Genomic DNA, 11,996 nt, shown 5'->3' with positions numbered 1-11,996 from the left:
GATATAGTGAAAGGCAAAATTCAGGTCCAAGATAAGTGCAGCATGACACACCAGTTTAAATTTAACACTTACCAGGAAGTATAAATCTCTTCTCCCCATAAGTATTAATTTTTTATCTTCATTTAATTTTCACGTGCATATGCAGAAATATGCTAATCCTTATGTTGTCCCCTATGACTACCAGAAACACTCAGAATCATTCATAAAAACAAACTACCTAAAGTCTTAAATAAATCCTTTAAATGTGCCATTTCAGAACTTGTATTATTTTCCTAATTATTATTCATATACTGCTTCAATTCAAATCCAAATCTGTCTATTATAAGCTTATCACTAAGGTTAAGTTTAATTCATTCATATCTGACCATTCAGTTCTACATAATACAATGTGACATGCTATTGCTGATGCTTTTTTTTTTAGTCTCTATTGAATAACTGAAATAAAATTATTTTCATACAGTTCAGTGGACCTAAATCACTAATTTTGTCAGCTGATGATCTGCTGTCCCATGTTCCAGGTTTTCTTTACGTAGCTGGCAATGTGTGGCCAGACACCTTTAGACTTTCCATTTACCATGCATCAACTGTTATATTATAAAAGTATGATCTTACTAATATGTCCCTGAAAAACTGGTTGTCAGAAAACTATTGAAAATTTATTCTAGATAAAATAGTGGAAAATATTTCTACATAGTTTTAGAGCTTCTTTTAATGGAAGATGTTGCTCAAGTTTTAATGGGATTGAAATTTTCTTTTGCAATGTAGTCATTATGAGATACTGTTGTTCGCTTTTTGGAAAAAATGCTTGCTTAGAAATGCTGTCTTTTATATAAAAATTAAAAAAAAAAAAATTAAGTGCAGCTGACAAAGTTCAGCTGATTGGAAAGAGCAGCAAAGCTTAAACCAGCAATGTATTCAGCATAGTGACATGTGATATCTTTTGAAATCTCCATAGGCTCTTTTGGCTTACAGCGAGCCATTGCAGAATCCTGGACTGTTGTAGAATAAAGGCTTTGCTCTTTCAGGCATGCACCAATTGCCAATAGCATAATTATTTTTCCAGCTTCTCCTTTCCACCAGATCAATTAATATTCTACTTGGTAAACACAGAAGTTTTTGCCACTTCAGTCCAGAATCCTGCAAGTCATGCCAGAACCCTATGCAAAAAATTCAAATCCAGAAAAATGTGATTTGTGGAGCATTACTAGGGTCTGTGATTACTGCACACTATTCTCATTAAGACATAATAAACCTATCACTGGTAGAAAGCTAATAAAACAAGGATGGGGAAAATGGGTGCTGAATGAGAGAGCCACTGGAACAGATAGAACAAAAGACCGCAGCTGTCCTCCTGCCACACCACACTGGGTACCTCTAGTAGCCCTGCTTCTCAGGGGTGTGTGCAGCCTGTTATTCAAAGATCTGCTATTCAAGTTTAAGGCTTAAAGTACTAACTGTAATGTTTTAGAGACCATTTTGTGCCTAGGAAACTTACAGTCTTGCTGCTATGAGATTTGCCCCATTCCCAAAGTGAAAAGACCAGCAGACCTTGTTTCTGAACAGGATGGAACTGAATAAAGTTTAAAAAAAATATTCTATTACTTTTTTATCTCCTAATGTGAATAGTTCTGTTTCGTGAATTGTCCTTGAATTGAGCTCAGTACAATTTGTTTGATTCTCCAGAGAGACTGAATGTCAAACTTTACCAAGTGTTGATCTAAAATTAATGGCCAGCTGAACCAGCAGTGATGTTTAGCAAGTTATGCATTTTGCAGCAACCTGATGACATTACAGAAAACAGACTGATAGGACTTGTAGGAAGATTTCACTCTAACCTCAGCTGGAATATCCTGTAACGCCTTTGAACTTTTATTTAGTACGTGAAACAAACTTGGAACTCCATCAAATCTGTATCTCACCGGACTGAACAATCTCAAAAAAATCATCTTGATCAAGCCAAAATGTCAAGAAATTCAGTTAGCCTCCTGATGCTATAGGAGGCTCAAAGAGATGTCAGACCTAAATTGTGGAAGGAAGACAAGTTAAAGATAGAGACAATACATTTAAACAGCCATGAGAGTAAGAGCTGGAATTAATATTTTTTGCCTAGACAAGCAAATATGCTAAAAGAGAGACAAGAATCCTGACAAGCTGAAAAGGCTTGGTAGCCCTGTGGAGGCCAGCTAACACACAATAGTGCTGTCTCCAGGAAACAAAAGGATTGTGTCATGTGTTCTGTGTCCCAACTCCTGTGGCCATGTTTCAAAACATTCACTCCTTTCCTCTCTTCCCCAACAAACAACAACAAAAAAGCGAAAAAACCCCTTCTGCTTACCGAACTCTATAGCCAGATCTTGACCCCACCGTGATAAATGCAGCAAGCAAAGCTCTGCCAGTCCTGGAGATGACATTTTTTCATAGCAGTGAAGGAAACCACCGGTAGATTGCTGTTCCTTTTGCTGGTTATGTTTTTTCCATGGCTGCAGTGTCATGGTTTCTAAATCTGACCATTTAACAGCTGATATGCATTCATGTTGCATGAAATATGGTGGGGAGGTTAAATATAAAGCAGGATGTAAAAATTTAATATATATAAATAATGAAATGAAATGAAAGGCAGAAAGTAAACTAAATCACAGTCAAGATAAATGTCAAGAGTTTAATGCAGAAAGAAACTATGTACTGTTGAATAAAAAGAGCAAACCACATGATTAGCATCTCAAAAATCTTGAAAAAGAACTTTAAATACTATGAATTATGTGCAATGAGCCAACAATGAAAGCACAGCAGAAGATGTACTAAAGTAATGTACATTTGTAAGAAAATGCTGCAAGATTTCTTGCACCAGTGGCAACAAATCTGAGACATTTCTTTGAGACACTCCCCTATTTGGTTAAATAAGGATAAATTCACAGAAATATGATGTAGTGATAAGAAGCTCCTGAAGGAAGACTAAGGACTTGATGCACCCACTGATTCATCAGTACACTTGCATGAAGCTGGAGTTCATGGGGATCTGGAAAGGACAATGGTCAGGTGAGACAGAGACCAGACAGACCTCCTGGTTCAGTGCTGGGACAAAGGAAGTGCCAGCAGAAATTCAGAAGTCACTGACTGTTTAGATACTGGCAGCCACACAGACATATGCCTGGAAATGCTATCACATAGGACATTAACCCATCCTGGAATGTTTTGTTTTACTGTTTCTTCGAGGAGGTGTCTTATCCCGTGCAGACACAGAAGTGTACGGAACCAACTACAGGGCAAGTGGTAGGCATTGCTTCTAGGAAGCCACTTCATAATGAATAATTTAACATTACTTTAGGGTTTTTTCCATCCCCAAAATTCACTATAAAAATAGTAGCAGAAATAAAAATAAAAATAAAAATAAAAATAAAAATAAAAATAAAAATAAAAATAAAAATAAAAATAAAAAATAAAAGGAGAAAAGGAAAGGAAAGGAAAGGGAAAGGGAAAGGGAAAGGGAAAGGGAAAGGGAAAGGGAAAGGGAAAGGGAAAGGGAAAGAAAAGAAAAGAAAAAAAGAAGAAAAGAAGAAAAGAAAAGAAAAGAAAAGAAAAGAAAAGAAAAGAAAAGAAAAGAAAAGAAAAGAAAAGAAAAGAAAAGAAAAGAAAAGAAAAGAAAAGAAAAGAAAAGAAAAGAAAAGAAAAGGAAAAGAAAAGAAAAGAAAAGAAAAGAAAAGAAAAGAAAAGAAAAGAAAAGAAAAGAAAAGAAAAGAAAAGAAAAGAAAAGAAAAGAAAAGAAAAGAAAAGAAAAAAAAGAAAAGAAAAGAAAAGAAAAGAAAAGAGGTAGAGTTGCTGTACATTTAAAGGCATCTGAGCTCTTTGCTTTGCAAGCGCAAGAAAAGTATGAGCAAAGTCAATGGCACTGACCTTCCAATTATTGAAGGGAAAGCAATAGATTCTTGACAGTTTCCAGGGCAAAACAAGGGAGACCTTGAAAACATGTCTCTGTGGGGGCTCTAAACAATAGCAAAGGTTCTTTCCCAGGGTTGAATTTCTCTATTCCTTTGGCACACATTCACAAAAGGGTTGGGTCCTTTGAGGTTATCTGCAATGTGCTTACTCTCAGAGCATTAACATGCCTGTTAGCTCTGTACCCTCAGCATACTTTTACTGTTATTAAAGAGTGATTAAAATGCAGAAAAAAAAATCTTGGAGATGAGACACTGGACTGAAGAAAAGCAAGCCTCGAGGCTCTCACCTCTTCTCATGGCTCATCAGGCAAGCAACATGCACCACATTTCTACTAACCATATATGTTTAGTTCAAAAGCTCTTTGAACAGAGGTTATTTTTTCGTTGTGTATATAGGTATAGAATAACAGCATTTTGGAGAAGTGGCCTTGGCCAGAATACCTTTTAACCATCAGTTGTACACTAAGAAATTTAGCAATTAATAAAAAAAAACAATTTTGCAGGCCTATCTATTAATAAAAATATTTAAAACATCATACAGTGACCTTCCTTTATTATTCTTTGAGAGCACTGAAGAGTTTGAAGTGCACTGATCTTTGGCCGTGCTCTCAGTTTCCCAAACACAAGTGCATATTTCTTTGACCATATGCTATTGATTTCCAGCCATGTGGGGCACAACATTTCTTTGCAGTATTGACCCTGTTGGGATGAAACTGCCATCAGCAAGCAGGTAGTGAAAAGAAGAGCACATATGGTAAGACTTTGCTGTCCACAGCTGCAGAGGCTGCTGGGTTTGGATACAGCTGTGGAGCACGGGTATTTTTAATTACCTCAAAGAATTAAAGTGAGACTGCATTCAGCATCACATTAAGGATGCAAAAGCTTCATGGTGGTGCAAGATTCATGGAGGTGAATGACCTGATCTAAACCCAACTGAACTATTCCTGCTTGTTCCAGTAGGCATCTCCCAGGTGCACAGCTGCATAACAATATTGCCAGCATGGTATGGGAAGTTTATATTTCTGAAAAAAAAAATAGGATTAGTATCATGTAAGTCTGTAGAGTGAATCATCCTCACTGCATGGAGAGAAAGTATTTGAAATAACTTATACCATTTTAAAACACCATTTTCATTATTTACTAAATACAAGCCTGCTCATCCCTTTGGTATGTGTACCAGCTGTGTTTCTATTTACCACTGCCCACTTCTTTCAGAACTTCTGCTCTGCCCAAAAGTTTACTAATAGGGAGGCCAATATGCTGCTTTAACCGGGTTTGTGAATCCCGGGCTCTGCCCTGAAATCGTTGTCTGTATATACCAATGACACCATTCAGCAGAAATTGCAATTACTCAGCTGTTCTGTTGAATAATAATGAAGCAAATAGGCAAAAGTAGTGAAAATGTTTATGCTGGGCTAAACTCTACTCAGCTACACCCCTATTTGAAATACACAGGACTGGCCTTTTGCAGCAGCAGTGGTTTATCTCCTACGTAATAGTAATGGGGAAAAGAACAAAGTGTATCAGCACTAGAAATACTTTAATAGGACTAGGATTAAATTTAATTGCCTCATTTTAAACTATGAGTTTATCAAATCCACTGTCTTAGTCCCAATTAAAACTCAGTCAACATGCCTGTGGCTCTTCAAAATAGTGAAAGCATTTTTTTTTTTCACATGTTAATGTAGGCAAAAGCCATTTCTTCTTTGACTGGGATAAAACATATATGAGATGCACAGTTCATTGACCACTTCTTTCAACCTCACCTAAGAACACTTGTGGCTGTTGGAGAGTGACTATTTATAAGAAAGTAAACAGCCCCAGACATAGTACTTCTCTAAGTGTAAGAACGTCCTTTGCCTAGTTCTCAAGGGGTGAAAGTGAAGATTTAATCAGTCTTTACACTTATATATTTTTTAAATTATTTAACTTTTATTACTGTTGCACCATTTATACAATTACATATAATTTCAATGCATCCATTGTACATTTTGTTTTTTCATTTGTTTTCCAATGAGTGTGTGTTGGTGTCTGTGACACAGAATGGAAGAGAAACTGGAACTGCAATGAACGCAGACTTTTTCATTTCCACTGACCAATAAACAGAACTACAGGTGCACCCAACCACGGACATGCATTAACTCGTCATGAGAAATCTAGGTAGGCTAAGTAGGATGAGAATGCTTTTTACTCCCAAAAAATATTTGGAGAGGAAGAATTGGAGGATTGGCATTGAGAAATATGTGGACAGCTAAGTGGGTTTTGTCTGAAAGTTGGCATTCATCCACTGCATAAAAAAAATATCAAAATAAGAAAGACTGTAAATAAAAAAAAAAAAACACAGAAAATACTGCTTTCATAAAGATCTGATTGCCTTGGCACAAACCTAGTGGGCAGAATCAAACGCATCACTCCCAAACCCCATTACAGAACAAAAAGAAGGTTTTGATACACTGGTGGAGTGCATTTACAGCAGTTCAGATACAAAAGATGTGCTGTACTTTCAGACATCCATTTATTTATTTATTTATTTTAATCCAGGACTTTTGTCAAGTTGGCAGAAAGTATATTAGATATTTCCCCACAAAAATACTATTTGGATTCTCCCCCCTCCCTCCCTCCCAACTTGATGGGACATCCTTTTCATTTTTTCTCTTTTTTTTCTCTCCTTCTTTTCTGGGCAATACATATTTGCTATTTCAGATCTGAAACGAGTTAGTATAGCTGAAAAAATAAAAAAAAGACACAGGTTGTTTTAAGTGGTTGTTTCAACAGGCTGTCCAATTTAATCTTGCACTGCTATGGTTTGATCCGAATTAGTCGCTGGAACTTCAGAAGGTTTCGCTTCCTCTGGAGGGGCTGCAGGGTCCGAGGCCTTAGCAGTCGAACTAGGCGCTGCTGTTGCCGCGGGCTCCTTGGAAGAAGGCGCAGCCTCGTTGCTGCTAGGTTTTGAGTCTGAAGCTGGGGCCACTTCACTTTTAGTTTCTTGGGCTGCAGGCGTTGCGGGAGCCTCAGTCTTTTTGGCTTCCCCTTCCTCTTTGCTCTTGTCATCTGCTTTACTGGGAGCTGTGGCTTCTGAAGGCTGGGAAGCTTTTGCATCGGTGCTAGGCTCAGAGGGTTTGGGTGCTTCACTACTGGCAGCAGGAGCAGAGGCACCAGTCGGCTCCTCTTGCTTGGGTGCCTGTTCGGTGTTCTTCTGTGGCTCTACTTTTGCATCGACAACAGCCTCTGACTTCTCAGGTTCTGTTTTCTGGGTTTCTTCCTGGGTCACTGCTTTCTCCTTCTCCCCTTCTTTTTCTTCCGTCTTATTGGCAGTGACCTGTGTATCCTTTTCTCCCTTCTCCTCCTTGTTGTTCTCCTTCACTTCTGTGGTCTCTGTGGTTTTCTGGGCATCCTCAGCCTCCTTTGGAGTCTCCTCTTCCTCAGTTGCTGCTCCTTCAGCCTTCTTGTCTTTGTCTTTAGCTTTTTCATCATTGACACTGTATCCCTTCTTCTTCTTGCTCAGTTTGCCTCCCATGCTGGAGCTCTGTAACAGAAAAGAGAAAGGGGTTGATTACACAAAGCCCAGTATTCACCACTGAGAGAATCAACAGAGTGCAAAGGAAAAATTGACTCTGGTTCCTGAAAGAGAGACCACATGAGGTTTGGTAAGATGTTGTCAGCTGAATGTACCGATGCTGCAGAGCACCACTGCCACTGAGCTTACGTCCTGCTCAGCCCTGCAGAATTTCAGTCAGCAAACACCCTTCTGCCACATCCCCTTACAAACAGTCCTGCGAGCACTTCTAACCCTGGTTACAGTTCAGCAGGGAGGAAGGGACAGAGTAGCAAGAAGTTGCAGGATGATGGAGGACTAACATACAACCACAATCTTCTGTGGCCTAAGAGTGGAAGTAGAAAAAAGACATATTTATTTTCAGGCTGAGAATGAACTAAATTTGGCTGTCAAACATGGCATCCACCCCTGGTTAACACAAAGTCCACCATCACTTTAGCAAAGACTCTGAACCACTTTTTCATCAGGGTTTGGAGAAATCAAAAGGAAGGCTAGAGTAAGTGAGAAGGCTAACACAGAAGACTGCATCTACTCCCTACGCCTCGCAGCCCGTTACCCTCACAGCCAGTTTTTGTAGAGAGCTGATGGTACAAGGGGCCAGGAGCATATGCTTCCCTCACCCAGAGGGATGTGGGCACCCACATCCGGCAGCCCCAGAAGCAGGAACAGCTCCCGCGCACAGAGTCCCACCCAGCTTTGCAGCTTCCACAGGGATTGCTTGCCCAAAGCCCTGCATTCCCACACCCAGCAGGATGGGAGACACAGAGCCTGAAGCACAGCAAGACCATTCCATAAGACAAGAAACGAGTACAGGCACTTCTGAACACAAGCTTACATTTGGCATGTGACATGATGCAATAAAAGATGGGAGAGGAGAGGGGCATATTTGTAGCCTCTGCTCCCAGTTTTCAAGCACGACAAGTAATAACTGCTCAGTTATTTAGAAGAAGTTGACCATGTGTATAACCATATCAGTATTTATATAGCCTTTATGTGGGAGTCTTAACTAAGAATACACAAAATCTTTCACAGTACTTCAAAGCAAACTTTGTTTATGAAAACAGAAGGCTGTTGGGTCATTATTGAAAACAAAAATCTCTATGAATGGAGAAAAAATTACATTTTTTTATTAAAGGAAATATTTAATTGATGATTAATGAAAGGTTAAGAAAAATATTTCTGTGTTTTCTACTATTTGAAAATAGGAGATGGTGCCTTTTTTCAATGAACTGTCAAACAAATGTTTAATGCAAGAAGTTCTCCAAGGGAGATGAATCATTCTAATTTTCTGTTTTGCACAGGTAGATATAATTATAGGCTGTATTTTTTTCACACACTTGCTAAAACTGTGAATACAAATGAGTAAAAATTCATATGATTGCTCATAGCAAGCTGAATATAAAGTAATATTACATACAACTAAGAACAAGCTGCCTCTCAGTAGATTATCTGCTACCACAGATACAAGCCCCAGGGAGAGCCCAACAGCCAAATATCCACACATCCTGGGCAAAATTGAGATATTATGGTCAGCAGAGATCTTTCTGACTTCAGCTTTCAAAAAGAGTAACAATTTGCAAATACTGTTGAAATGTTATCACACAGCCCTGCAAAATGGTAATGTGATGTTACTGAAACACTGCTTTATTGTCTGAAATTTTACGGGAACAGCAATAAAAGGATTAACTTCCAAAGAGTCACAGCTGAGCAATCTAATCTCTATCTTCATGACAAAGTTATCAGGTTTTTAGGTATTTAGGGCAGGCTGTGGACATTAGTTCATTATGTGACAAATGTATAGCCTTCTAGATTACTCCATAAATATTGCCCTGATTATTGTTTATGTGCAGTTTCAACCAAATATTTTAAACGGGTTTTTGCTAGTCTGTCAGATTGGAGATTTATATTGAAGCCACGTGTGTATCCCAATTTTTAATCCCTAATTAAGCCTTTACTTGTTTTCCAGCAAAGCCCAGGTACAGTGAGCCTAATTTAATTTGTTGTGTCTTCTGCATTTTTCAATATTTTGCTATTTCATGGATAGTAGTAACACACCACAATTTATATTTCTTTCCACAACAGTCTTTTGACCTCAGATATAGTTGGATACAGAATGTCTATGCCAGAGGACCTTTAAAAAGTAGAGAAGAAAGCATATGAGAAATGTGCTCCCAAACTAAGAAAAGAAATATTCACTGTCTTTGCTTGGAGGTACACTGTAAAATCTGTGTCTCAACTGGCATCACAGCCAGCTATCTCAAGGTATTGGAGCAGGAGATGAGGAAGAGGTTCAGAGACTACCATTATGGTCTATTAGCAAATATTTACATTTACAAATGGACTGTCATCTTCCAGCAGAGTTTCAACTACTTTATAACAGAATAAATTCACTCTTTGGGATGCTGAATCTCATATCTCCCTGTTAAAAAGCTGCCTAGATCATAGTGATAACAGCAGTGCCAGGCTATGATGCAAAAGCAGAGTAATCATGGGGGTCATCACCCAGGTAGCAATGCTACAAAGTCCCTTTTTCCCCAGATCTGATTTACAAACATTCCTCCTGTCCCCAGACTTCTGATAACACATCTGGGCTTCCCTGTAACCTTTTTTAGAAACAGCCTCATATGTTCCACTTCTTCAAATAGATGCCATCCCAGCCTGAAGCACAGCTCTGAACCATCCAGAGCAGAGTCTAAAGGTGTGGCAGACACAAAGCAGACCTTAAAAAGTATTTTGAAATTACAACAATCTATACCTGCAAGAAAACCAGTATGTGAACCACTATACCTAAGCATCTCCATGATTGTGCTGGCTATTGTAGTGGGGATAATCCTGCCTGGTACTAAATGAAAGTGAATGTCAGTGAAATGTCTCCCAAGTGAAGCAAAGTGCAAAAAGCCATTGAGATGTGAATTCATACAGTGTTAAATCCACTCTGTGTTACTACCTACATGTTAACACTTGAAAGAGTACAAACATCTTTCCTATCCCCCCCACCAAAGGACTAAATTATGAAAAAAAAAAAAAAAATTAAATAAATAAAGGGGATGCACCCTCTGTTCCAGTGAGAAGGGGTCCTGGCTTCACTGCTCAATCTCTTCCATTACCCCTGCCCCTCCCTAAATCCAAAATCACTTCATTCACCTTGTGAATGAAGGACCCAGGACCAAAGTTTACCTACAACTATTGACCACTATTTAGAAGCTGAACCCCAGTAGGACTTCAGTTATTTGCACTTCCATTGACAGGTACAGGTTTTGAGCTAGCTTAAGCAGCTGCCAGCTGAACATAATGCTCGCTGTAGCAAGCATGTTCCGAACGAAGATCCTGGAAAGTGTTGGTGCTGAGCACCATTGGTATAAAATGGCACAGCATATGATGGCTGTGCCTTCTTACTGCTATAAAGAAAAGGGTCTAGAGAGAGAGAGAGAGAGTCTAGAAGCCAATTTTATATAAGAAGTTGCAATATATCAGTAATTTTTGGGGAACTTTGGTGAACAGCTCTGCAGAAAAGTACTTCAGAATAGTGAGGGAAAATATAACACTTGGAAGCTAATAGACTGCCTGCTTCCCAGGCTGGTCAATATACTTTGTATTGCTCATCTTATGGAAAAAGAAACCAAACCAGAGATCACTGTGTCTGACATTAGAAGAGCTACTCCTTGCAACAAGAGCAAGGATTTCTTCAGTTTCTAGAAGCTGTTATACATTTTGCACATTCTGAAGTTTCCATTCTCCTGCATGAAGCAGAAACAGAACCAGAGAACTTGCATAGTTGTCTTTCTTATTGTGTAGTAGAAATAATCTCTGGGGTGGATTATTTAGATTAAAACATTTTGGGTGTACAGGTCACCTGGAGAATGTTAAGCACTTTGAAATTTCCATATCTGTGATAATCAGGACTGAAAGATTCAATGTCCAAAAGACCATAATGCAAGAGGAGGAAGAACTCATGGAACATTTCAAATTCTCCATCTGAAGACTCATAGACATGAGTCCCTGGAACATGGGCAGCACACATTTGTACAATTTGTAAAAAGAATTATTATTTGGAAGTTTTATACTTCAAATTTTTCTTCTATATTGAAAAAGACCCTAGAGTCAGACTCTTATTATCTCTTTAGTCAGTAAAGATTTGTCTGCCCAATTAGTTTTATGTGTTTATAAACTTCTAAACATTTTTTTTAGCAGAGGATTTCACACACCAATAAAGAGTCTGACTATTACAAGACTGGGTTTGCTATCACCCTCCCTCACAGTACTACGAGCAGGACAACAGGAAAGGACAAACTCACAGATTGCACGTGATGTTACCTCAGTCTGATTGCCAAAGCTAAACTTCCAAAGCTCCTGCTTGACTGCGTGCAAAACATCGGGAGTTCAGTCCATTGCCAGAAAAACCAGTTCAGGAAGACAATAGGTACCTTCTGAAATTCCACTGCCTCCAGCACAGGGCAGGCACGTGTGGTGGGTCAGGCCAAAGTAGCCCTTGCACAAGCCTGTTC

The 11,996-nt window shown here is 38.8% G+C and overlaps 1 protein-coding gene across 1 annotated transcript in view; it reads right to left on the bottom strand.

The window, feature by feature from the left end:
• Positions 1–5,840: 5,840 nt before the first annotated feature.
• The window catches only part of BASP1 (brain abundant membrane attached signal protein 1), a 50,055-nt gene continuing 43,899 nt past the window's right edge, over positions 5,841–11,996 (bottom strand). Inside the window, 1 exon segment of the mRNA XM_068197168.1 lies at positions 5,841–7,461. Within this exon segment, the coding sequence (XP_068053269.1) occupies positions 6,721–7,461 (741 nt within the window). The 3' untranslated portion in view covers positions 5,841–6,720.

The sequence above is a fragment of the Anomalospiza imberbis genome, chromosome 1 (genome assembly GCF_031753505.1).
Source record: "Anomalospiza imberbis isolate Cuckoo-Finch-1a 21T00152 chromosome 1, ASM3175350v1, whole genome shotgun sequence".
Lineage (NCBI taxonomy): Eukaryota > Metazoa > Chordata > Aves > Passeriformes > Viduidae > Anomalospiza > Anomalospiza imberbis.
This window is presented reverse-complemented; position numbering and strand designations above follow the sequence as displayed.